At 63.1% G+C, this 25,986-nt stretch overlaps 1 protein-coding gene across 1 annotated transcript in view; it reads left to right on the top strand.

Moving 5' to 3' along the window:
• The window catches only part of CELSR1 (cadherin EGF LAG seven-pass G-type receptor 1), a 137,964-nt gene extending 114,936 nt beyond the window's left edge, over nt 1-23,028 (top strand). The window contains 16 exon segments of the mRNA XM_011284343.4: nt 809-952; nt 4,923-5,127; nt 6,117-6,284; nt 7,914-8,040; nt 10,306-10,506; nt 14,931-15,105; nt 15,582-15,694; nt 16,000-16,079; nt 16,698-16,824; nt 17,439-17,564; nt 17,992-18,086; nt 18,369-18,472; nt 18,728-18,877; nt 19,350-19,583; nt 20,083-20,344; nt 21,108-23,028. Coding sequence (XP_011282645.4) covers nt 809-952; nt 4,923-5,127; nt 6,117-6,284; nt 7,914-8,040; nt 10,306-10,506; nt 14,931-15,105; nt 15,582-15,694; nt 16,000-16,079; nt 16,698-16,824; nt 17,439-17,564; nt 17,992-18,086; nt 18,369-18,472; nt 18,728-18,877; nt 19,350-19,583; nt 20,083-20,344; nt 21,108-21,132 — 2,336 coding nt within the window. The 3' untranslated portion in view covers nt 21,133-23,028.
• The last annotated feature ends 2,958 nt before the right edge of the window (nt 23,029-25,986 follow it).

Here is a 25,986-nt window from a genome sequence, read left to right as displayed (position 1 = left end):
ACCCTCACCAGATGTTCGTGGGGTCTGACCCTTCCCGAGCCCCCGACTCGGCCCGCCCTGTGCTGGGGTGGAGGCGGGCTCGGGACCCCGGCACCACTGGGGGCACGGAAGAAGGGTGAATGTGCTGGGCGTTCTTGTGTCTGCCCTGGAGGAGGGGCAGGAGTGGACTCGGGGCGGGAGCCCAGCCCTTGCTTGTGTGGGTGGCTGGCGATCCCCCCTTCATACCGGGAGGTGTGGAACCAGACAGACGGCTCAGTGGGCTGACTTTGGGGGTCACCCCGGGGCACCCGGGGTAGCTGTGGCCTGTTGGCCACCAGGCCCCTCACTGCAGAGGAGACCAGCACCAACAGAGAGGCGCCCCAACAGCCTCAGTCTTGACAGTGTCCGAGAGCAAACAGGAGTCCGTAGCCCTGGGGTCCTGTCTCTGCCAGACGGGGAGACAGTTCCAGTTTCTCTTGCCTCCGCGGCAATCTGTCCGCGTAACCTGCAAGGCACAGCTGCAGGGGTGACACGTCATGGCGGGGGGGGGCAGGAGGTGACTCTGCTCAGGTCCCCCCACTTCTGCACCACGCTGCACCCGAGACCCCAGCCAGACGGTCCCCAGCGCCCCGTGATTTCTGACTTCACGTGCAGCCCTCGCGCTGTGTAACTCTTGGCGGGTTTAAAGAACGCGGAAAACTACCAGTAGATTCTGTCTGAAAGATCATCGGTTGGGGCCGCGGCTCCGCGGTTTGGAAAGGGTGACGGTCGAGGGAGCTGTCGGTGGCGGGAGTAGGGGATGGATGACAAGGGTGGCCTGTCCCCACAGTTCTTGCCGTGGACATCTTCGACACGTTCAACTTCACGGGAGCCAGGGTGCCGCGGTTCGAGGACGTTCGTGACGAGTTCCCGAAGGAGTTAGAGTCCTCTGTGTTCTTCTCGGCCGACTTCTTCAGACCCCCCGACAGGAAAGGTAGAGCCCCGCAGACACCGCGGCTGCCCTTGGGGGGTCCCCCTTGCGGGAGTGGGGGGGCTCCTCCCAAGGTCCTGCGACAGCGAGCAAGACGGTTCTCGGTAGCAAAGCGTGTTGTGTGCGTTTGCGGCACAGGCCTACCCTGAGTCGGGGAGCCGGGCGCGGGGCGGTGGCTGGGGTCAGACCCCAGTGGCCGCGGTGGGTCATTTCTTTTTTTTTTTAATTCTTTTTAATGTTTATTTAGTTTTGAGAGAGAGCACAAGCAGGAGAGGGTCAGAGAGAGGGAGACACAGAATCCAAAGCAGGTTCCAGGCTCCGAGCTGTCGGCACAGAGCCCGACGCGGGGCTCGAACTCACGAACAGTGAGATCATGACCTGAGCCGAGGTCAGATGCTCAACTGACTGAGCCACCCAGGCGCCCCCGTGGTGGGTCATTTCTTACAGATACTTGGCTCATTCGTGACGGGATACACGAGAGAGTGCTTAGGTTGTGTGTGAGCTGTTCTACCCCGACGTACAGGGAAAAGCTGTTGGTAAAATCTTAGAATCCACCCGCCCCCCAAAAAGCAAGCCAATTCTTCAGTCCTGGCTTAGGGTTATTTACCAAAAGGCTTAAACATTTGGAATTTTCTTAAAGTATTTTTCACCAATGCACTCCAGATACGTCTCAAAACATGGGGGACTTGTAACATTCTATAACGGAGAATTTAAAATCTGGAATGTCTTTGGTAAATTAGTTTTGTCAGTTCTGTGGTATTATTATTCAAGTGCCAAATTTTTTCTTGTTATTGACTTTTTTTAAACGTGTATTTTTGAGAGACAGAGACAGCATGAGTGAGGGAGGGGCAGAGAGCGGGGGAGACACAGAATCAGAAGCGGGCTGCAGGCTCCTAGCTGTCAGCACAGAGCCCGACGCGGGGCTCAAACCCATAAACTGTGAGATCATGCCCTGAGCCGAAGTCGGATGCTTAACCGCCTGAGCCACCCAGGTCCTCTGATGCAGGGTCCACCTTGACACTGACCCCACCTTTCAAATAATTTGGGACCCATTTGGGTTTCCAGCTCTCAGCAGTTTGTCCACAGCTGTCCTCGGAAGGGACGTGTACGTGTACCTTGAACGTGGCGTCTTACCTTGCCCTAAAAAAGCAGGCTCTTTCTCTGACATTGTCGGTGTTTCTGCTTCTGGACTGACCCCTGGGTCATCCTCTCTCTGGGAGCCTGTGGCATCAGGAGTGGACACGCGGGAGCCTAATTGGCTTTAGAAGGTCCCGTGAGAGAAGCTTCTGGTGCCTGCTGCCCTCCTGGCCTGGGACAGCCACCAACTGATGCGCAGGTCCCCTTGGCCCCGCACGTGGTGTCTTATTCAACTCGTCGGTTAGCTACACCCCAGCCCGTAGTAAACTCCGCCAATTCTTCTGCTGATGACAAGACTCAGCCCCTGGCTCCTGTGACCTCCCTTGCCCTCCAGTTTCTGCAAACACCGGGCTCACCACGTGGCAGAGAAAAGTATCCTAAGCTCCCGTAGCCAAAAATGAGGGTGGGTCTCCCGGGGGGAGAGCTTACAGGAGGTGGAGGGGGTGCAGCCCAGCCCCCCAGCCCCTTGGTGTCCCACTGTCTGCTTCTGTCCCTCCTGGAAGACCGTCTTCCTCGCCTACAGGACGATGACTTAGATGGAGCCCTAGGGTTTGGCTCCGAGGCCTGGCCTCTGCCCACCTTCCACCCGCCGCCTCGGCCTTGCCAGCCTGACTCAGACACTGACCTTCCCACCTTGGCCCCAATCTTTCTTTGCCTTGACTGCCCCCTAGGCGGGCTTTTGTCCCAGCTCTGGACTCCGGGCCCCTCTTGTCCCCGTGCCATGACCCACCCGTGGCCCAGATGCCTTGCCCAAGGGGAGCCTCTGGGACCCACCTGCCAGCCGGCTGGTTAGTTAGAGATGCAGAGAGCCAGTCAAGTCGTGGGAGAATCTGAGGCTTTGGAGCCAGCCCGTCACGGAGGCCCAGAGCAGACACTGGGAAGGGGCGGGACGCTCCCAGGAGGCCACCGTGACCCGGGACACTGTCCAGTGTGCTCCCCAGAGGCAGCAGCCCTGCTGGAGGAGGAGGACAGGGCCCTGGCGAGCCTCTGCTGGCAGCCGGACCGTCTCCCGCTTCCAGAAGCAACTAGAAGAGAGGTGGCAGGCAGGACCAGGGGGAACTGAGTCAGCGTGTTTATTTGGTGCCCACTCCATGGGGTCGTCCAGGAGTGAAGTCCTCGTGAATGTTCTTGCTGTGTGAAGATAGTCACATCCGTCCAGGTCAAGTCTGAGCCCTGGGGGGGCATCCTGCTCTCGGGTGGAGGCCCTGGGCAGGGTCACCCAGCCTGGGGGAGCGCCTGGCCCTCAGAGAGCCCCGCAGCCGGCACTGCCCTCCCCCCCACCCAGAGGAGGAGCTGGGGGCGGCTCAGGTGGGTGACCAGTGTGCCACAGCAGGCAGAGTAGGTGGTAAGGCCCTGCAGCTGGCCCGGTGAGGAGGCCCGGCCTCGGCCTCCTGCGCTGACCTTCCGGAAAGCCACTCAGTGCACACCTCGGAAAACAGTGACCTTCGAGACACTGGGAGCCTCCTGCCCTGCCCGACCCCAAAGCCAGTGTCACTGAGCAGCCTGATGGGACTAAACAGTGCTGCGAAGCAGTCAGTGACCCTGGGCGGGGTCAGGAGGTTGAAGGTGCCCTCTCAGAGGGCCAGACATCGGTCGGTCAGATGGCAGTCTGCCGGGATGAGTTACCTGTTCTGGGCTGGGGCCTTTCCGTGTGCAGTGTCCCCCTCCAGGGGTGGCAGGGATGAGACCCACCCCCGCCGCACCTCGCGGCCCCTCCACAGGCTTGTCCCCCCGGGCTCTGCCCCTCCCAGAACCCCTGCCCTCAGGGCTCGGCCCTCCTGTCTCCCTGGAGCCTGTGCTCAAGACGCGCTCAGCGCTGGGCGGTCTGGATGTCTGCAGGGGTGACGTCTGCACCAGATGCTGCCAAGGGCATTTTGTCAGTCGTTAAGAACGTGGGCGAGTGGGGCCAGGTTCACAGAGCATCGGAGGGGAGCGTCCCTCTGCTGGTGGGACGGGCAGGGCCGATAGCCCCTCCTGTGACCCTCTGTGGACACTGGGACTGGGGAAGGTTTGGACCAGGGTCTCTGGCACCCGTGGTTCCATGCCGCAGGTAGTGGCAAGAAATTGTAAGCGTCTACGCCCCCATAATACGTGTGTTGACTTACTGACGTGGTCTGTACCTGACGTCTTGCATCCCTGGAGCATGTATGATCTAAAACATGCCCGTGAGTCACGTGGGATAAAAGTGTGGGACGCAGACCCACACGAACGGCACCCTGTCCCTCCCGCGTGCTTGTGGGGCAGCCCTGGCAGAGACCCCTGCCCCCGGGGGAAGGGATCAGCCGTCAGCATGTGATACTTTGAAATATACGTAAAACGTACCGCCCTAAGCGCCCTTGGGTGCAGAGTTCAAGCTGCGTCCTGTCCGTCCGCACTCGGGCAGCTGCCGTCACCCTGAGCCCTGGAACCTTCACCTTGTGTCTCCCCACGAGACACTCAGGCCCCGGCCCCCCGGAGCCCCCCTTGTACTGGCTGTGCATTTCCCGGTGCCCACGGAAGGGGAATCGCGCAGTACTTGGCTTCTCCCTCCGAGCATCGTGTGGTCCGGGCTGGTCCACGTGGTGGCGGCTGGTGGCACTTTATTCCCCCGTGAGGCCGAAGCCTGCCCCGCCGTGGCTACAGAGCACGTCTGGGACCGAGAGTGTTCCCTGCATTGGCGCTTCAGGGCACGTGCCCGGAAGTGGGGTGGCGGGGTCACGTGGGGCTCCGTGATAAACCTTTTGAGGAGCCACCTGCTGTCTTCCCCTGAAATCTCTGATTTGCTTGCTCGCGTAGGATGCGGTTTGGGGGGGACACAGGCGTCCGGCCCCCATCCTCACGATCTGCTTCGTTGCAGAGGGCCCCACGGTGAGGCCGGCCGGCCGGAAGGCCGCCCCGCAGACGGCGCCCCCGGGGCCCGGAACCGAGAGGGAGGCCCCGTTCAGGAGGCGCAAGAGGCACCCCGATGAGCCGGGCCGGTTCGCCGTCGCCCTGGTCATCATCTACCGGACCCTGGGGCAGCTCCTGCCCGAGCACTATGACCCTGACCGCCGCAGCCTCCGGTAAGGCTTTCCTAAGTTGCCACCCGGACGTCTGAGGACGTCACCCCGTGACCCTGGTGCAAGGCCGCAGACCGCTACCCGCGGTCTCCCGGGGACAAGGTTCTGGGTCTCCGGGCGGGGCCTTCCCTGGTGTTTCTGCCGGGAGCGCCCCCTCCCCAGCACACACCCCACTCGTGCCTCGATGGACACGGTTGCTGCCCTGCACTCCGCAGCCTGGGGGACTGTCCCCCCCGCACCCATGTGCCCCGGGCCGCCGGTGGCCCCCCTTCTGCCTGGAGAAACGAACGCCGCCCACGGGGGCTTCGTGGCCCCCCTCAGAGCTGGGCCGCCACCGAGGCTTTGCTTTCCAACCGTCGTGTCATTCTCCACACGTGTCCCTGGCTCCCCGGTGTTCATACTCCTCCTTCTTCGTGGCCGGATGAGATTCTGCCGTGAGGTGTAGGGCTTCCGCCAGGGCAGCGACACCCTCGCACACACCCCTTCTTTCTCTTCATTTTAATTTATTTAAAAAAATTATTTTTAATGTTTATTTATTTTTGAGACAGAGAGAGAGACAGAGTGTGAGTAGGGGAGGGGCAGAGAGAGGGGGAGACACAGAATCGGAAGCAGGCTCCAGGCTCCGAGCCGTCCGCACGGAGCCCGACGCGCGGCCCGAACCCATGAACCGTGAGATCGTGACCTGAGCCGAAGTCGGTCGCTCAACTGAGCCACCCAGGCGCCCCATCTTTCTCTTCGTTTTTAAATGTCCGAAGTCCACCTGTGACCCAGACGTGCCGCCCACGTCCCCCACGCCTGCCCTGGCCGTCGCTGCTGCCTGGCCCGGGCCCTTCTCCGGAGCAGCGGCTGAGGCTCCAGATCTGCCCTCCTGGGAAGACGTCCGCCCCGTGTGTCCCTGGGGCGTGTCCTGGGGCACAGGGCTTAGACGAGTGTCTTCTGAGTGTCTAACCCTGTGTTTCCGCTTCTCCCCCCCCCCCCCCCCCCCCCGCCAGGTTGCCTAACCGGCCAGTCATTAACACACCGGTGGTGAGCGCCGTGGTTTACAGCGAGGGGGCCCCGCTCCCCAGCCCCCTGGAGAGGCCCGTCCTGGTGGAGCACACCCTGCTGGAGACCGAGGAGCGCACCAAGCCCGTCTGCGTGTTCTGGAACCACTCCATCACGTAAGGGTGACGCGAGGGGTCGGCAGCCACCCCCACCCCCAGAGTTCTGCGTTTATGGGGGGGGTCATTGCTACAGCCCCCAGCACTGTTGGCAGAGTGTCTTACGGAGCAGGAGGCGCGTCCTGAGGGTGTCAGAGTCCCCAGCATAGTCCCACATACGCACGTGCACATCTGTGTGTGCACGGATATACTCGGCTAAGAACACAGGCACCCGTGTGCACCCGTGCGCACAGATGCTCATAGACGTCCCCCGGGAAGGTCCACACAGAGACAGCGCCGTGCACCTGTTGGACTCCGCGATCCGGCAGCCAACGAGTGCCTGATCGCCTCCAGACGAGGCAGGGGCTCGTTCTAGACGCGCATACGAGGCAGGAGTCAGAGACCGGGCCCAGGGCCCCTTCCACGGACAGCAGAAAGTCCCAGATGTGTGTGTGTGTGGGTTGGGGGGGGGGCATCCTTTTAACAGCCAGCGGTCCCCGACCTCACCTGCCCGCCCGTGAGATCAACCCAGCTGCCGCTGGGACCGCTTTTACCCCTCGGAGGCCATACCCGCCCCCCCTCCTCCCCCCCGCCTCCATGCTTGAAACGAGGATGGAATTTTGTGCATCTGGGGGTTCGTTTCTGCGCCTCGCGGACATTCCCTAACGTCGTGGTTCACGTGGATGGAGAAGGTGTCCGCCAGGCAGGGCTCCAGCCGCGCTGTGCTGGGAGCTGGTCCCCAGGGAGAGCCCTGCAAGGGGCTCCCCCTGGGCCACGGGCTCGGCCGCACAGAGACCTCGTGTCTCCTTGATTTCCCAAATTCTGGTTAATGAGCAGCCGGCATCGTGTCTGGAGTATAATAGACGCTTGGCTCACAAAAGAGAGAAAGAAGGACCCGCTTTCACCGCGAGGGAAGCGTGAAGGTCTGTTTGGCATGTGTTAGGCCCGGCAGTCTCTCATGGTCGCCCGACTGAATCCCAGCAATTAGCTGTAGCTCTAATTACACTCTGGCTGTTTTCTGTGGTACCTATCACCCCCAGATCTTAGCGCTCTTGACAAACTGGTATTAGCCTTCACATCCCATTTCACAGGGGAATAAACTAAGGATCAGAGAACTTACTTGATTTTCCCAGAGTCAGGGAGGGCAGGGCGCTCTCTGAGCCTGAGACACGCCTGCAGCAGCCCGTAGTCATCTGGGGTTTCCCATCAGTAAAACGGGGGTAATAATCGGCCCCTGCTTCCAGGCGCTGCCGTAAGACGTTGTGCCATCTGCAGATGAGAGCGTAAAACGAACGTGAGACACTATTTCGTAAACCACCTAGACTCAAAAGAAGACTGAAGTACAAAGCGGCCATTGTAACCACTATTATTTCTGACAAAAGGGGCGTCCGGTGACCTCAGACATCCCCATTTAAGTTTTACTGCAAGATGATGCATAAACCACGAACTTCAGAGGGTAGAGGCACTCCCCCGCCACGAGAGGGAAGGGAGAGTGTCCACGCGGTCCCAAGGGCTGCTGTCCTCCTAGAGGGTGACCGTGGCTTCTGTCTCGGGCGACGTGAGGATGCCGCGCGGGCTCCCACGGGGGCAGCTGGGCCTCGGAGACCCCCTGGAGGAAGCAGCCGTCTCACGCCTGCCCTTCCTCTGCAGCATCGGCGGGACCGGAGGGTGGTCGGCCAAGGGCTGCGAGCTTCTGTCCCGGAACCGGACCCACGTCGTCTGCCAGTGCAGCCACACCACCAGCTTTGCCGTGCTCATGGATGTCTCCAGACGAGAGGTGGGCGCGGCCCCCACGGGCAGCCCTGCCCACCTGGCGAGTGTGTCCAGGGATGAATCCCTTTGCACAGCTAGCCTCCCCCCAGACCTGCCCCCTCAACGAGTCCTATCTTCCCTCCCGGGCATCTCCAACAAACCCAGTCCACGATTAAAACCTGTGTTTGGGGAGGCTGGCCAGAGTCTGCCAGGATTTGCAGAACAAAACTCCTTGGAAAGAGTTTTCAAAGAGCCCGGCTGTAAATTAAAACCCACGGTGGGAGACCCTGAGCCTCAGACTGAAGAAGGCCCTAGAATATACCCTTACTTCAAAGCAGGATTCTCCATGTTTTTCTACCCCACTTTATTTTATTTTACTTTATTTATTTTTAATGTTTATTTTTGAGAGAGAGAAGGTGGGGAGGGAGAGAGCGCACATGTGAGCAGGGGAGAGGGGCAGAGAGAAGGGGCACAGAATCCGAAGCAGGCTCCAGGCTCTGAGCCATCAGCACAGAGCCCGACGAGGGGCTCAAACCCGCGAACCGCGAGATCATGACCTGAGCCGAAGTCAGACACTTAACCGACTGAGCCACCCAGGCGCCCCTATAAAGTTTTTTTTAACGGATATTTATTTTTGAGACACAGAGACAGAGCACAAGCAGGGGAGGGGCAGAGAGAGAGGGAGACACAGAATCGGAAGCAGGCTCCAGGCTCTGAGCCGTCAGCACAGAGCCCGACGAGGGGCTCGAACCCGCGAACCGTGAGATTGTGGCTGAACTGAAGTCAGACACTTAACCGCCTGAGCCACCCAGGCGCCCCTGTTTCTACCCCGCTTTAAATTTTAAGGGAGGAAAGAGCCGGCTGGCCGGAACAAAGCGAGTGTCTCCCGTTAGCACGAGACACGCGTGCTGGCCCCAGAGACTCAAAGGAGGGGGCTCGGTCAGGAGCCACGGAGGCCGGCGAATGTTTAACCTCCTCGCATTTTCCACGGCCTGGGAATGCAAGCCGGCCTCTGCCAGCCTGAGGGTGGATGGGGTTAATAGAGCAGCGGGCCCCCCAGCAGGCACGGCAGCGAGGTCAGCCTGGGCCCGGACATGTGTGGACGTTGGTGTCTCGGAGCCAGAAGGGAGGCCTCACCTGTCACCTTTGTTTCAGACCTGGGATGTGTCCTGGGAGGCCAGGCCGTTGTCCCTCCCGAGGGCCCTCTGGTGTGCAGGGGACCAAATTCGTGTCCCACTGTTGGGAGGGTAACAGCCGTGAGTTGCTGCTGATGGCGGCCAGGGTGACAAGAGGGGAGGGTGTGCCCCCAAGGCTTCCCCTGACCGTGGAGCTGCTCTGAGCAGGTGGCACTTAGGAGCAGGGAGCCCTGGGTTCTGACCTGGAGGGGGTGTGTTATTAGTGGCCCTTGTCCACCTAGGGGTGGGATGGGGGGGACCTCTCCGAGCCAGGAAGCTGGGCACTGCCGGGAGCAGACTAACAGGTGGGGAAAGCCCAAGTTCGGTGACATGAAGTCAAACCGGAATAGGACTCCCCGCTCCCTGCCCCGGTGCCTCAGGGTCAGAGCCCTCTCGACAGCCGGACGCAGCCTCCGGGCCTCCCCAGTGCTGCACCTGCACGGGCCGCAGAAGGAGAGAGCCCTGAGCCCTCAGCGCCCCGGTCCCAACCCTGTCCCGGCTCCCAGCCTTACCCTGGGTGGCCCGGCTCGCCATTCTGCTCGAGTCGTGAGTTCAGAGCGCTTTCCGGAAGTTACTGGAGAGCCGAAGCTGGTCGTGTCCCAAGTGCCAAGACTCCGCCCGGGCACCAGGCCCTGGACAAACGGCCCGTTTTGCAGAAGCACAGGAGACAGTTGCAGTCCGTGCCGCTGGGGCACATCTGCCTGCTGCGTAAAGTGAGGGTCTGTCTGGAAGAAGCCCCTCTCGGCTCAGAATTTGGGGCAGGCGGGCTCCGCACCTCCTGGAGAGTCGGATTTACGTGCGAGGCTTTTTGTTTCATCTGCGCTCGTGGTTCTTGTGATGGCAAAACACACACAACACAGGTGCACTGCCTTAGCCACGTTTAAGTGGACCGTCCGTTCACCGAGCTGTGCCCCCACCACCCGGTCCCCTTTTGCCCCCCACCCCCCAGCGATTCATTTGGCTTTTGTCCTCAGTTCTTCGCCAGCCTGGGAACCACGTCACGGCCGCGTTGGTTCCTGTCTGTGATAGTCGCTACGTTAATGAGCCTTTACTGTCCAAAACCTCCATCAGAGCGAGGCCCTTACGTTCTCCTGCCTCGCCCCACCTGCCCGCAGCACGGGGAGGTCCTGCCCCTGAAGATCGTCACCTACGCTGCCGTGTCCTTGTCCCTGACCGCCCTGCTGGTGGCCTTCGTCCTCCTCACGCTGGTGCGGACTCTGCGCTCCAACCTGCACGGCATTCACAGGAACCTCATCGGGGCCTTGTTCTTCTCCCAGCTGGTCTTCGTGATCGGGATCACCCAGACCGGAAACCCGGTGAGGCCCCTCTGCCCCTTCTCCTTGCGGGTCCCACCCTTCTCCGAGGCCGGGGCACGTAACTCGCGAAGGAGCGAGGGGAAGTGGCCGCAGCGCAGACGCTGAGTGGGTTGGCCTGGAGGGAGGAGGGAGAGTGGGAGGTGAGCTGAGGCTAGCGGGGGCCCAGGGCTGGTGGGCCTTCTGTAGGATGCGAGAGAGCTTAGCCCCCGACACGTCGGGGTGGAGGGAGGGACGGGCTGCCGGCCTCGGCAAGGTCCCCGGGGGCTGGGGTGGGGATCAGCCGACGTGACAGGTCGTAGGGAGAAACACAGAGAATCTTGGCGGTTTGTGGCTTAGGCAGCGCCTGGCTGGGGGCAAGGCAGTTTCCCGTTTCTACAAAGGGGACTTGTAGAACACCAGGGTCACAGCACAGCATGCCCACGGGGGGCACGGGTGGAGGTGTAGGCTGTGTGCCCAGGCTCTACACACACGCCTGGGCTTACCGGATCCCCCCGGGGCCCCGGGAGTTGGGGGCATCCCTTCTCACAGGTGAGGAGCCAGGACCCGAGCGCTTGAGGGACTGTCGGAGGCACACGGCACGCCCTGTGCGTGTTCCCTTGTGTGTCCGTCACAAAGTGGGGACCCTGATAGCCCTGGGGAGACGCGAGGCCAGCTGAGCACCACACGTGCAGCGAGGGCGGGAAGCGCACAGGTTATTCTCGTCTGACCCCGATCTCTGCCAGGGCGAGCCGTGAGCCCTCACTCTCTCTCACTGGGCCCTTCCGAGGGCACCGCCACCAATTGCTGGTGACATGGGGGCCGCTTCTTCATTCCCCTTGCAGCAGGGACCTAGCGATTGTCACTCTGTCACACCCACCAGAGACCCGGATCCCCCAGGCCCTCCCGTCCCTGCCCGTGGAGCCCACCTTCCCGACGCGGACGCAAATCGCGGCTCATGAGTTTCACGTGCCCAAATGGTGCCATGGTGGCAGGTGGGGGGCTGGGCCCCGTTAGGGAAGGGCTGACCATGCGGTGGGAGGGGTTCAGGATGAGTGGGGACGGGTTGGGTGTCGACCGGAGCCCTAGGGGCCACGCCAGGCATTGTGCTATGGAGAGCCATGACCGGGGCTGCATGGCGGGAAGGTGACCAGAGGGCAGAGTCACAGCCAGGGTGGGGTTGTTTGTCCTGCGTCCACGGGATGGAGGCCTAGCACCAGGACAGCAGGCACGGGGTGGACGGCAGGCGTCGGGGCCAAGTGCACAGAGAGACCGGAGGGAAGGTGCCTTAGGTCTCCAGAAGGGGGACAAGGAGGGGAGGATGCCACCAAATGAGAGGGACACTCAGGGGCTGGCCACGCCGCTGGGGGCTGGGGAGAGTGTGGAGAGGTGCGTGGGGAGGCGTCCCCGCCCGTGACAAAGAAATGTATGCGAATGGGCCAGCCCTAGCGGAGGAAGAAGGCGTGTATAAAAAGACATAGAATGTTCTAGCCCACTGGTCAGAATGTTCTAGCCCATTTGCATGCCTGGGCTCCTCCTCCTCCTTGTTGAGACCCCCTCGGGCGGCCCGACCTCCTCAGGAGGAAGGGGGGAGGTCGAGGCAGGGTGTCACAGGCAGACAGCCTTGAAGGCCTCAGGGACTTCGCGGCGGTGACTCATGTAGCAGTGGGCCCGGCAGAGGACAGACCGCAAGCATTTGCCAGCCTGCCCTCCAGGGTGCCCCTTGGACTGGCGGGAGGGGGGCCCTCCCCCAGGGTGGTGCCGGGCAGGGGTTTCTGGGCATCCGGCCGGGCAGGTGCGCCTCTGCCCGAGCGCAGGTCCTTATCGGCGCATCAGACAGGTGAAGGCTCTGGGTGGGAAGCCACATGACTCATTTCAAGCCCTTCAAGTGTGCCCTTGAGTGGTCTCAGCAGCGGGGAATGTGGAGTCGGCCGGGCCGCACCTTGCAGCTAAGTAGCACGTGTGAAACGCAGGGAGGCCGCCCGCTTATTTCGAGCACTGACTCATCCCCCTGCCAGGAATGAGCTTTCAGCCAGCGGCGCACCGGGGAGCCGGGAGGGCAGGAGTGCCGGCCGCACATAACTAGGGGCCTGGCTCGGCGCCTGGGTTTTATGGGGTTTCTGCAAACTCGCAGGCCCATCTCTGGGCGAGGTGTTTCATCTCCCGGATCACTGGCAGGTTAAAATGATTTATTGTGCATTAGCATTTTGTCTGTGTTCTGTTTCTGCAGAAGGTAGTACGTTTAGTGCAGAAGTCTGTGCGTGTAGAGCCCCATTAAATTGTGAAATGTATTTCTAACAATTTTTTTTTCAAAAGGTGGTTTTTGTGGGTTTACTTTTCACATTATTTAAGGCAACACGCCAGCCCACCTCATTGTTCTTCCTTTTCTGAGCCAGCTGTGCTCTGCGTACGGGGCACGCTGGGGCTGTTTGGTGTGGGGTTCCCCTGCCCCGGGCTCGCCCTTGGCATCCCGACGGGCTCGCCCTTGGCATCCCGACGGCCCTGCCCATCGCTAAGGGCAGACTCTCCCATCTCCTGACTCTTGAGTCAGGCAAAGGGCAGGATGCCCACTCATAATCTAAGATGCTGTGTTTCCTTCTTTGTCCTGTGTTTGACGAATGTAAATGCTAAAATCGTTTCCTCCCACGTCACCGGGGTTCAGAAGAACCTGGTCTGTGGAGGCTGACGTGGCAACGGGCGTCACTTATGTGCCCAGCCGGTTCGTGCTCTGGTGAGCTCCCCACGGGGAACACGGAGCTGGCACCTGAGCGGAGCAGCCTTCAGTGTGGGTCAGGGTGGTGGCCGTGTCTCCTACTCCTGTGTCTGTTGGGTGGGGTGGGGTGGGGTCTCCCTGGGACCCCTGGGAACCTGGGAGCTTGTGCTGATGGGGCAGCAGCCAGGATTGGACAGAATGTCTCGGGAATGGGGCGGACTGTGGCCTGGGGGAGGGGTAGTCGTAGCCCTGTAGCCTGGAGTCGGGCCAGGAGGGGCACTGCTGGGTGTGGGTGGGCCCAAGAGGGGCGGAAAGGAGGGCCCCCGGGACCTGGATGTGGGAGGGGCGGGAGTGTGGGTGGGGCCAGGAGTGGGGTGGTCGTGAGGGGCGGGGGCTGGGTGTGGGTGGGGCCAAGAAGGGCGGCAGTGGATGGGGCCTGGGTGTGGGTGGGGCCGCGGGGGTTGGGACCAAGAGGGTGGGTGGGGCCTGGATGTGGGTGAGGCAAGGAGTGGGATGCGGCCAAGAGGGGTGGGGTCCTGTGTGTGGGTGGGGCCCTGGGTGTGGGTGGGGCCAGGAGGGCCAGGCCTGGGTGTGGGTGGGGTCAGGAAGAGCAGGGCCTGGGTGTGGGTGGGGCCAAGAGGGGCAAGGGCTGGGTGGGTGGGGCCAAGAGGGCGGAGCCTGGGGCTTTCTCTTCTCGCCCCTTTCACAGTTACCCTCTCTGTAGCGCCTGACCAGCTTCTTAGGACCTGGTGGGGCACCTGTCCACATCTCGCAGCCAGCCGGCCTCGGGACCCCTGGCCAGTTCAGCCCCTCCCTGTGAGGCTGCTCTGGACCAAGGCACAGGGCTGTTCGAGGTCCCTCCTAGAGCACCTCGCACTGCACTTTCAGGGGTGGCCTCAGAGACTTGACTCCCTGTGACCAGTGTCCCCAGCCCCTCCCCGATACTGCTTTCTTCCCATTTGAAGGGACACGGGGCTGGCTCACCAAGGCCTGGAGAGGCCGGGATGCTGACCCTCGGCTGCCCTGTGGAAGTTGGTTTTCTCCTCCCACTGGTGGTGGGGGGGTAGCCCTGCCCAGCTGAGGACTGAAACAGAGCAAATACTCTCGTCTCTGTTCTTTTTGGGAGGCAGGAAGTATACGGCTCCGTGAACTCAGTGCAGGCAGGATGAACTTCTTATCTGACAGTGAGGTCACGAAGCGTGGGGCCCCCCCCTCCCTCTGACCACACCTGCTGGACCCTGGAGACCCACACAAGGGTCCAGGGCGGTGGGTGACGGCCAGCATCACAGCCTGAGCCGCCGCCTCTGTGCTTCTTGAACTTTAAAGCCAGTGTCACGAACATGCAAGTTTCCAGCTTCAAATGGAAACCCTAGAGGCTCTGCCCACCGTTCGCCCCCTGGCTGGATCGCTCCAGGCACCGATCTGGGTTGAGGAGTGGGTCCCCCGAGGCCCCCAGCAGCCTCACTTCCTGTCCTCTGTTCCACGGTGGGAGCCTGAGGCGCCGTGACTGTTCGTGCCCAGCCATTCCGGGTGAACCAAATAGAAAAACCAACTCACTCGGCTTCCCTTCTCAGACCTCCGTACCCTCACGTTTGCAAAGTGGTGTGATTTGGTCACTAGCCCCGCCCCCCCCCCCCCCCCCCCCCCCGCCCTGTGCCCCTTTGGCCCTCGCCCCAGGCGCGGCAGGCGCGGGCTCCCGCGGGGCCGGCACTGAGCCGCACTCCCTTCCGCACAGTTCCTGTGCACGGTGATCGCCATTGTCCTGCACTACGTCTACATGAGCACCTTCGCCTGGACCTTTGTGGAGAGCCTGCACGTGTACCACATGCTGACCGAGGTGCGCAACATCGACGCCGGGCCCATGAGGTTCTACTACGTCGTGGGCTGGGGCATCCCGGCCATCATCACAGGTGAGGACTCGAGCAGCGGCCCGGCTGGGGTGGCCTGGACAGGGCACCCGCCGCCGTTTGGGGAATCCGCGTGGCGCTGCCGACACAGGTGCCCGTGTCAGGTGAGCCCGCGCCCCCGGGCCCAGGCGGACGAGCCCTCTGGCCTCCTCTGCCTTTGGTACCCAGCTCGACTGGCCCCCAGCGGAGGAGCCTCTGCCCTTGGGTCTGCACACACGAGTGGGAGCCTTCGGCGCCCGCTGCGGGGGTGGGCTCCCTGGGAGCTGAGGCGGGTCCGTTCGGGCTTCCGTCTGTGGCCGCCGACACACAAAAACTCCACGTCCGCCCGCTGTGTGCACGGCTGGGTGTGGCTGTGTGGTCTCTATGTAGCATGTACGTGGAGTGTGTGTGCACGGCTGGGAATGCCCGTCCGGTGACCACGCGCCCCCCGGGAGGGTCCTCTCCCGCGTGTGGCCCTCACCCCCTCCCCTGCTGTCCAGGACTCGCGGTGGGCCTGGACCCCCAGGGCTATGGAAACCCCGACTTCTGCTGGCTGTCCCTTCGAGACACCCTCATCTGGAGCTTTGCCGGGCCCATCGGAACGGTTATAATTGTGAGTCCGGGAGTTCCGCAGAGCCCACGATTCTCGGGACGTGGGAAGTGGGGTGCACGGGCTGGAGGCGGTTTTGGGGGCCAGCGGCTCCTCAGAGTGGCCTGTTGGGCGGGAAGGCCTGATCTCACCCTTAGGCCTGTGGATTCCGGGTTTCCTTCCACGTCCAGGTCCACGGTGGGGCCGCCCATTCCAGCCTCTCCTCGAGATGCAGGCACAGACCCTCAAAAGCGTTTGGTCTTTGGAGATCTGTTGAAGTGATACCCACGAGCTGGCCGCCTGACTTGGGTTTTTGGAACTTTTTTTAGGTCAACACAGTCATTTTTGTCCTGTCTGCAAAGGTGGCCTGCCAGAGAAAGCACCATTATTACGAAAGGAAAGGAGTCGTGTAAGTGGGCGCCCACACCGACCCCCGGGGCAGGTCAGCACGCCCAGCAGAGCCCCCGGAAAGCGCCCGTCACCCAGCGGCCAGGCCCTCGGCCGCTCCCCAGCTTGGCCGCTGGGGTGGCCTCGCGGGCGGGTGGGCAGGGCAAAGTGGGGAGAGGCCAGGGGCGCTGGGGCGCATTGTGGAGGAGAGGGAGGGGGCCCCGGGAGAGGGGCGCGGGGATCCCGGAGATGTTGGGGCGGAGGACCCGCGGCGTTTGGTGGTCGAGACGCTGAGGGCTGAGGGAGGAGGGGCAAGCGATGAGGCTTGGGCTCTGTCCCCCTCACCCGGGTCGTGTTAACAGATGGGGATGGAAAGGGGAGGGACGATGACAGCGGGTGGGGGGAGGTGCCGAGGTGCAGGGCAGGACGCAGCAGAGTGGGGTCAGGCAGGGCGCGGTGGGGGGTGCTCTGGAACTTTCTGGGTCGGTGACGACGGTGATGTTGCGCCCCGCAGGAGTGGAGAGGTGGCGGGTGCTTTAAAATGGTTTGGGGAAGGAAGGGAGGGAGGGGTGGACCAACGGGCGCACCCCTGTGGAGGGGAGGGCGGGGCCGAGAGTCACTCCCGCCCCTCCCCCCGCAGCTCCCTGCTGCGCACCGCCTTCCTCCTGCTGCTGCTCACCAGCGCCACCTGGCTGCTGGGGCTGCTGGCCGTGAACAGCGACGCGCTGACCTTCCACTACCTGTTCGCCGTCTTCAGCTGCTTGCAGGTGGGCGGCCGTCAGGGTGAGCGGGCCAGCCTTGGTGAGGCCACGGGTCACTTGTGCTCCCTCCCGTCTGAAATGCCCGGAGGGCGTCCCCGGGGACATCCTTGACCCAGCGTCCAGGCCGTGTCCTCGCTCTCAGGACACACGGGGCCACAGCAGGGCGGTGTGCCAGGGGTTACGGTGAGGCCTCCCCGCACACGGTCCCGCCCCCCAAGGAACCTGTTGTCGCCAGCCCAGCTCTGTCCATGGGTTCCTCAGGGACCTCCCCCCAGGGCACCGTCCTTAGCCCAGCCAGTGCGGGGGCTCATTCTCCCTCCGCAGGTTAGAGTAGCTCCCACTTGTGTCCTCAGGGAGGGTGTTGGCCATTTAAGTTCACACCCAGGGCTTCCCAGTAAGCTGACTGAGGATGTCACATTGGGGACACGGGTGGCCTGGCATGGGGGGGCCTTCCTGGCCCTTGGCTGCCCTGCCCTGCTCCCCGGAGCGGGCAGAAGCCCTGGGGAGGGGCGGCGCCCTGTGCGTTCCCAGGCAGGTGGGTGGGCAGTATGGCGGCCACGGGACCCTGGCTGCTTGCCCGAGGGCCAGTGCCTGCCCTGACCGGCCACCCCTCCCTCCAGGGTCTCTTCGTCCTCCTGTTCCACTGCGTGCTCAACAGGGAGGTCCGGAAGCACCTGAAGGGAGTCCTCGCCGGGAAGAAGCTGCACCCCGATGACTCGGCCACCACGAGGGCCACCCTACTGACGGTAGGCGGTCCCCAGGGACCCTGCGTGGGGCCGGGGGTCCTTGTGGGTGTCCAGACCAAGCGTTAGACACGGCTGCATGGTCTCGGAGTCCCTCTCAGAGGGGGCATCACAGAACCCCCTTGGAGAGTGGCACCGAGCCTGACGCCATCCCTGACGTCCTGGGGAGAGAGCACAGGGTCTCTAGATGGGGTCTGTCACAGTCACAGCCCCACTTTTCAAGGTCTCAGAGGACAGGGTGGGACCCCAACGAGAAGCCGTTGCTGTGGGAAGGAAGCCATTCTCTGACCACCGTGGGGGACTAGGGATGTGCTCTGTGCCCAGCAGGGGCACAGTCAGGGTGCTGGCACTGGGGCTTGCCATGGGGACAGAGCCATCCTCTGTACCCCGGTGGCCTCTGCTCTGCCGGTGACCATGTCCCCTCCCCCAGCGCTCCCTCAACTGCAACCACACCTACAGCGAGGAGCCCAACATGTTCCGCACGGCCCTGGGCGAATCCACAGCCTCGCTGGACAGCACCATCAGGTCAGGCTGGAACCAGGCGTCCTCGCTCGTCTCGGGCGGGGGTAGGGGGCCAACTCTCGGGGCAAATGCAGGCTGCCAGGCCAGCTGGAAAGGCCCCGGCCAGGGTGCTCTGCTGTTGTAGTTGATGAGTTTCTCCGTGTGTTCTCGGGGTCTCTCATGGCAGAGAACCTTCCAGAGCCCCACGGGGCCATCTTGGCACATGCCGAAGGTGCTCAGTGATGTTGGGTGGCCATGTCGTGCCCCTGAGTGATGGTGCTGAGCCCACCCTCTTATGCTCTCTAGGGACGAAGGGGGCCAGAAGCTCAGCGTGTCCTCTGGGCCAGCGCGGGGTGGCCATGGGGAGCCAGATTCGTCCTTTGTCCCCAGGAGCACCAAGAAGCCCCACGGTAGGTGTCCCCTGGAAGCCGGTCCCCCATCAACCTGGGCATCTCCCTCCCGGGTGGCCATGGGTGACAGCTTCTTGCCGGCTCTTGTCTGGCCCACGGGCCTCACGGTCACTGGACGTGCAGCTTCGAAGAGAGTCTGCGGCCGCATCGCGTTCAGAGAGTCAGCGGGGAGACGATTTCTCCCCAGTGCCCGGGGCCCAGCTGGCCCCATTCTGCCCCTGGCCTGAGCCTCTGTCCCTCCCGTCCACCCTGCAGGCCACGATTCAGACTCGGACAGCGAGCTGTCCCTAGATGAGCAAAGCAGCTCTTACGCCTCCTCACGCTCATCGGACAGCGAGGACGACGGGGTGGAGGCTGAGGACAAGTGGGATTCGGCTCGGGGCCCTGTCCACAGCACCCCCAAAGGTGAGCCAGCGGGGCTTAGCGAGCTGGGGGCTGGGGCGTCCCAGGATGCAGCAGCCTGGGAGGGCCGCGGGGGCGGGGGGGCGGGGGGGGCGGGGTGCTGGCGGGGGGAGGGCCCTGTCCTCAACATCTGCAGAGCAGAGGCAGGGAAGTCTGGGGGGGGTGGGGCTCTCTCTGGGGACCCCCGCTGCAAGGACCGCACAAGCTGGCCCCCACCGTGCTGCGGGTGCCGGTGTGAGGCTCCAGAGTGTTGGGGTGCCACGGGGGGACTGCAGCCTGGCCCCCACTGTCAGGGCCTTCGCTCCCTGAGCGCCTGGAGGGCGCGCCCCTGTCAGGCCTGCAGCTCCGGGAGGACCGGGCCACTTAGGATGCAGGCTCCCCACGGAGGGACCCGGGGAACCTTCTAGGGGGTGTATGTAGCTCCAAGCCAAGCAGGGACCCTCCCCGCTTGGTGACGGTCCCTCCTGTGCCTCAGCGGACACTGCAGCCAACCACATCCCCGCCGGCTGGCCCAACGAGAGCCTGGCTGGGAGCGACAGTGAGGAGCCTGGTGACAAGCCGCGCCTGAAGGTGGAGACCAAGGTCAGCGTGGAACTGCACCTGGATGAGCAGGGCAATCACTGCAGCGAGTGCCCCCCAGACCAGGAGAGCGGGGGCCCGCCGAGGCCTGCGGGAGTGCCCCCCAACCCGCCCCCTGAGCAGAGAAAAGGTACCTCAGAAGTGGAGAGGGCCCCGTTGTCCCCAGGAAGCCTCTCCTAGCAAAGGGGGCGGGGCGGGGGGGGATAGGGACGAGGACCGGACAGAAGGGGGACCATCTGGGAGGGGGGCGGGATGCAGGCGAGGACCGGGACAAGGGAGCTGGGGGGGGGCGGTGTAGGTGGGGGGAGGCGGTGCAGGGAGGGCGGGGGCGGAGCCCGGGAGGGGCTGGGTGCAAGTGGGGAGAGGCAGAGGGCAGGTGGGGGCGGGGCAGAGTGTAGAGGGGCGGGGTGCAGGCGGGGCAGGGGCGGGGCAGGCTGCAGGTGGAGCCCGGGCAGGGTCCTGGGTCCTGGCCGGCGTGGGGGCTGCGCAGAGGCGGCCGCTGAGACCCGAGGAGAGAAGGGCAGGGGCTGAGGGGTGCGCGGGTGGGTCCGCAGGGACCAGTCCTCCCGGAATCCCCGCATCCGGCAGCGTCAGCCTGAGCGTGACCCTCTCAGTCTCCGCACCAACAGGCATCCTGAAAAACAAAGTCACTTACCCGCCGCCGCTGACCGAGAAGAGCCTGAAGTCCCGGCTCCGGGAGAAACTGGCCGAGTGCGAGCAGAGCCCCGCGCCATCGCGTTCGTCCTCCCTGGGCTCGAGCGACGGGGCCCGCGCCCCCGACGGCGCCATCACCGTCAAGAGCCCGCGCCGGGAGCCGGGGCGCGAGCACCTCAACGGGGTGGCCATGAACGTGCGCGCCGGGAGCGCCCAGGCCGCCGGCTCCGACTCCGAGTGAGTAGCCTGGGCCTCGGCTGCGGGGCTACAGGGCTGCAGGAGCAGCCCCCAGCCAGCCTTCCCTCTGACCCTTGTCGCGGGACAGGTGTCCAGTCCACAGAGAGGGGCGGCGCTCAGGGGCCCAGGGGCTGCGCCGGGGTACCGGGGAGGGGAGGGGCCTCTGCAGGGGTCGGGACAAGTCGGGCCCCAGAGGAAGCGACTTCTGACCTGGTGGAGGGGGCGGGGGCTGGCTGCCGACATTGAGGCCCTGTGGGGGCCACAGTGGCCAAAGCCCCCAGGGCCTGCCCAGCCCTGAACTTCCAGGACTTCAGACTGTGCCGGACCAAGCACTTTCTAAGGATCTCGTCCAGCTCGTCACTGCCCTGTTTTGCGGACGCCGAGGCTCTGGGGCGCCCCTCTGCAGAGGCGAGGAGCTGGGAATCTTGGCCTCTCCCCGTAGCTGCTCCCTCCCACAGACTCCCAAGGGAGGAGCAAAGACCGGGAGTCAGGTCCTCTAGAAGGGCTCTCTTCAAACAGAAAGAGTTCAGTTGCTAACCTTGACGCCCCATGCTCCGCGGCGAGGCTGGCTGTGTGGACGCTCAGACGGGCCTGGCCCTCCGGGCGGCTCAACCAGCCCCCTCTCCTGCCTAGTGCAGCTATGTCCACACAGGAGCTTGCCCTCCTCGGAGCCCCCGGGTATCCCCTGTCCCCTGACTGGGGATTTCTGCTCCCTGCCCCCTGTGGGACCTCGGCCCACCTGCTGGCTTCTTCCCACGCACAGAGGCAGCAACGAAACCTCAATATGAACCGTCAGGAAAGCGGGACACGAGCCCAGCGCCTCCGTCCAGGCCCCTGTGCTGCGTCAAGACACCCTTGGACCTTGGAGCCCAAGGGACCACGGCCTTTCCAGTGAAGCAGGCCCTGGCGGGTCCCTGCGGCAGCAGCCCCCTGGCTGGTGTGACGGACGGTCTGGACACAAAGCTCTGGGCTGCCCCCAGGGGCTCAGGGCCCAGCTGACCCCTGACAAGTGCCAAAGGCCACAGGCACAAGGAGGCGTGGGCTCCCGGAGGCTGGCACAGCTTGATCCAGACCCAGAGCCGAAGCCGTGCGCCCGTGGGCCAGGAGAGGGCCCAGGCAAGAGCTGGCAGGGCCCGAGCTGGCCTCGAGGGAGAGGAGCTGCCTGGCCTGGCTGGCTCTTTGCAGAGACACCTCTCGTCTTAAAGCAAAGGACTTTGCTTCGTTGAAAAGGTGTAGATGCTTCTGTATATTTGTATGGAACTCTGAGAAGGCGAAAGCCTGTGTATATTTTGCGTTTGTACGGATTGATACTGAGAGATCTGCAGAACGACCGCTATTTTTTTTTACACAAGGGAGATTTTACGGTTGTACTTGAATCTGACACGCATCGATGCAGCTGGTGTCCCAGCCGATCGGAGGCGGGAAGTGCGTCGGGAGTGAGGTTGTCTTTAAACAGAGGCTCCTGCTGCCGCTTTCGGCCAGTACACAAGGACTGTGGGCATTACACGCAGCTGCCTGAATTCACACACGTTTGTTTTCGAGACGTTTGCCATCAGCTCCCAGCTGCCTCGACGGTGGTGGATCCGAGACAGAGGCAGGGTGGGACTCCTGCAGGTGCCCCACGGCTGCCCCCCACCCCCGGTGCCCACACCGGGCCCGCTCTGGGCCCTGCAGGCCTCCCTGGCCCCCTTCCCAGGCCATGTGGTCCTGCAGGTGGGGACTTCTGTTCCGCTGCTCCTGTCCCCAGTGGGACCCCGGTGTTCACACGTTCCCGATTCAGACGGAGGTGTGAGGTCTTCCAGGAGGCCGCGTTCCTTCCTGCCAATTTTCCAGCTCTTTTAGACTCTGAGGATCTGCGGGAGGGCTGGGGCCCCACCCCCGAGTCCGACCAATTGCTTCACTTTGCTTCAAGTGGCCAATTGTGCACAGGGACAAAGCCGCAGCCACACTTGTCAATGGTTACCAGGCTGTTTTTTGGACGCTCACACCGAGGATCGGCTGGGGCCGTCCCACTGTGGGCAGTTGGCACAGTGCGGCCCAAGGGCCGTGGAACCGGGCCCGGAATCACTCAGACACGTTTCATTCGTTTTCTTTGTTCTTTGAATCAGGCGCCCAAATAAATTACTAGCACAGCTGCTTCCAAATACGAGAAACCATAAGATATGCTAACATCGGGTGACTTCCACGGCGCAGTATTCTGATGGAAAGGAGGGCGCTGCTCACGACACCAGGGACCGCGTTCGTGAGACCAGTCTAAGGCCACGCACTTCACACCCAAGGGAAACAGCCCCCACGGTCCACAGGCTGGAATGAATGATGTGCCTTAACAGGCGAGTGGCCTTTTGAAGACGGGAAATGATAGCATCGGTAAGTGTTTACCACCGACGAGACGCTTCCTACGTAAAGGACGTTTTGACATTCGCGAGTCTGAACACCCACCTTCACACCGTCACGGCCTCTTCTGCGACTCGGGCCCTTTCAGGTGGTTTTTGATTTGATCAGAATTGTTACCAAAAACCAATGGTCAAGTTTTATTAAGACAGGAAAAACTGTAAGCCTATTTTTGTGACTTAAGACTTTATAAGAGATGAGACACTGGAGATTTTTTTAACAAATGTCTATTTATTGTTCAGAACACTGGAATCGCAACAAGAGTCTGCAATAAATTAAGATTTTTGAACGTGTGCTTCTGCCGTGCTCATCTTCCCCCTCCCACTGCCCTGCCCCCCTTCCTGACGCAGCTGTGGAAGGGACCTTGGACAGGATGCCGAGGACAAGCCGGGGGAATGGGGTGGGGGGGGGGAGGGGAAGGCTGTACTAGAACTTTCTGTCCATTCTCCTGACAGAACTCTGGACGAGCTGGCCCTACTTGGGGTTTCCTGACATCTTTAGCTCTCACCGTGTGCAAAGGCACCAGCCCGGGGCCTTTCCCTCAGGATCCGTGCACGTGGCGGGGGTGACGGGGCCTGGCCGTGAGGTGCCCACTTGGGAAAGAGGCACAGGGGGGAACACGTGTCCTACTTCTCAGCCCCCACCCCTCTGGTCTGCCAGGGTCTTCCGAAGGTCACCTGGGGGGTACAGCCCTAGAGCCTGCTGGCCCCCAGGTGCGTGGACAGGGCAGTAGGAGGGGCCAGAGTCCCAGCTCAGGAGCTTGGCCCGATGGCGCCCCCTGGCCGACAGCTGCCGCTGAATCTCTGAGGCGACACAAAGTGGCCTTCCACAGAGGGCCGGTGGCCTCAAGGGCACAGGGAGGGCGGGCAGAGCCCAGCAGGGGGAGGAAAGCACTACCAGCCGGAAGGCTGCCATGCGCCTCAGGTGAGGCCTGGGTGGCCCGCGCGGCAGCGGCGGGTTTGTGCCCGTCCCCCACCTTCCTCCACCGGCGGCCAGCAGGCTGCAGATCTGGCCCCGGGCTGATGAGACGGGCAGCGCCTCCCTGCGGCCTGTGCCCAGGGCGCTTCCTCCCTCCTGCCGTTTCCGAGGGTCGCCTTGCACAGAGCAGGGTGGGCCGGTGGGGCCTTCTCAGAGCGGCCACGGCTTACAGCTGGGCTCACGGGCAAGAGGCCCAGCCAGCAGGGCAGTGAATCAGGGGACACGTGGGCCCAGGCAGGCTCCGTGCTGTCCCCTGAGCAGGCAGAACAAGGGTGGGGTTCCGGTTCCGGCCTCCCTGCCACCGCACACCCAGCGGTGGTCCGCCTTCTGGCCGAGGCCGAAGCCCCACCTCTCGGGACGCACTCCTTTACCTGGATCACGGGATGGGTCCCAGACACCCCGGGGCAGGCCCACTCCCCTCTTTCAGTCTCGGGAACCTCCTGCTGGGGGGGGGCACCTGGGGGATGGGCCGGAGCTAAGGGTGGGGAGAGGGCAGACTGAGGCGGGGGCAGGTCTGAGGAGGCAGGACAGTGGGGTTTCAGCTCTTCGGACGGCATCGCTTCCCTCATCAGGTGGTGTGGAGGGAAAACTGCTCCGGGCACAGCCCCAGCACCCCGACCATCACCGAGGGGGACCACTCTGGTCCTGCCTCTGGGAAAAGGGGCTGGCACCTCGCTCCCAGCTCAGCGGCCTGGTCTTAAAGCCCCCCAACACTGCGTCACACTAAGCCAGCCACAGGGCCCAGTGCACTCCGTGCCCTTTGCCCAGGCTGGCAGGGACATGGGGTCAAGCCAGAGGCTGGCCTCCCTGCAGGCTGCAGCCCCCACACCAAGGCTGAGGCAGGCGCCGAGCGGGGTGCCTGGCCCAGGCCTCCCTTCCCGGCTACACGGGACGGCGGCCCCTCTGCTCTGAAGCACAGCTGTCCTGACGCACACGGAGAACCGAGGGCAGCGGGACCCCGTCCAGACACAGGTCTCAGTCGTCCACCCCCCCTCCTGACCTGCTACACCTGACTTCCTAAATCCAACGGCCTGCCTCCTTCTCCAGGCCCACAACCCACCTGATCTATTCGCTCCCACCCATACCTCAGAGACCAGAGGGATTTTCTGCTCAAAACCACCCAGGCCTCCCTCCCGTTCAGAAAGAAGCCCCCTTCTCACGGTAGTCCTCTGGGGCCCGTGATCTGCCTCAGGGGGAGGGGGTTCACACCCCTGGGACGCAGACCCAGGACTGGTCCTGTCCCCACTGCAGGCCCTGAAGGGCGGGGCCACGTGACAACCTTCCCGGGTGCTTCTCCTGCAGCACCATGCCTGGAGGGCTATGCTACCTCTAGTCTAGAACCTTCTGTCCATAGAAGACAGGGAACCACACTTCTGGCCCCCACAGAAGCTCAAAGCACCAAGAATGTGCTGGGTCTGAGGCCAGTGAAAGAAGGGAGCCCAGGCTCTCTGTCCTTAGCAGAGCAGGGGGCTGAGCCCTTGGGGCGAAGCACCAGGAAGCCTGGAGGGGGTGCTGCCCTGCCCAGGCCCCACCTTCAGGGCAGGCAAGCTGGAGGCAGTGGGGCCCAGACACGGCCAGGCGTCCCTAGGAAAGGCCGATTTCCTGCCTGACCGACCTGACAACTCCCCCACACCCCCAGGCAGAGCGTCTCCATACTTCCCACTCCCAAGGCCTGGGGCTGTTGCCCAAAGGAGCCCTTGCTGCACACACAGCAGGCGAGGGGCTCTCCAGGACTCTGCGGTGATGAAAATGCCCCGGGGCCAACGCGTGTCTGTCGCCCACTCAGCACAGCTGGCTCTGAAGTTTTTATCCTCACTTGCCAAGCAGTTCTCGGCCTGGCCTGTGCCACAAAATACACGCATGCACGCACACCTATGCTACGGGCTGAGTTGAGTGTGCCCCCGCCAAAACCGGAATGTCGAAACCCTGAATCCCCAACGTAACAGTATTAAGAGATGAGGCCTTCGGAAGGCACTTAGGTCACGAGGGTGGATTCCTGGCGAACGGGGTTAGTGTTCCTGTAAGAAGCCCCAGAAAGACCCCTCACCCTTTGGCCGCGTGAGGACACAGCGAGCGGTCGGCTGTGAACCTTCAGGGGAGGCTCGGCCGACCCCGCTGGCACCCTGACCTCGGACTTCTGGTCTCTGCAACCGCGAGGAGCAAACGTGTCGTTTGTAAGCGGCCCCACCCGAGATGGCCGATGCCAGCAGCCCAGACGGACGGAGACACACAGGCACACGCTGGCTGCGGCCAAGCCCTCCTCCCTGGACGCA

The sequence above is a fragment of the Felis catus genome, chromosome B4 (assembly GCF_018350175.1).
Source record: "Felis catus isolate Fca126 chromosome B4, F.catus_Fca126_mat1.0, whole genome shotgun sequence".
Taxonomy (NCBI): domain Eukaryota; kingdom Metazoa; phylum Chordata; class Mammalia; order Carnivora; family Felidae; genus Felis; species Felis catus.
The sequence above is the reverse complement of the archived record's forward strand: the minus strand, read 5'-3'. Positions and strand labels throughout refer to the sequence as shown.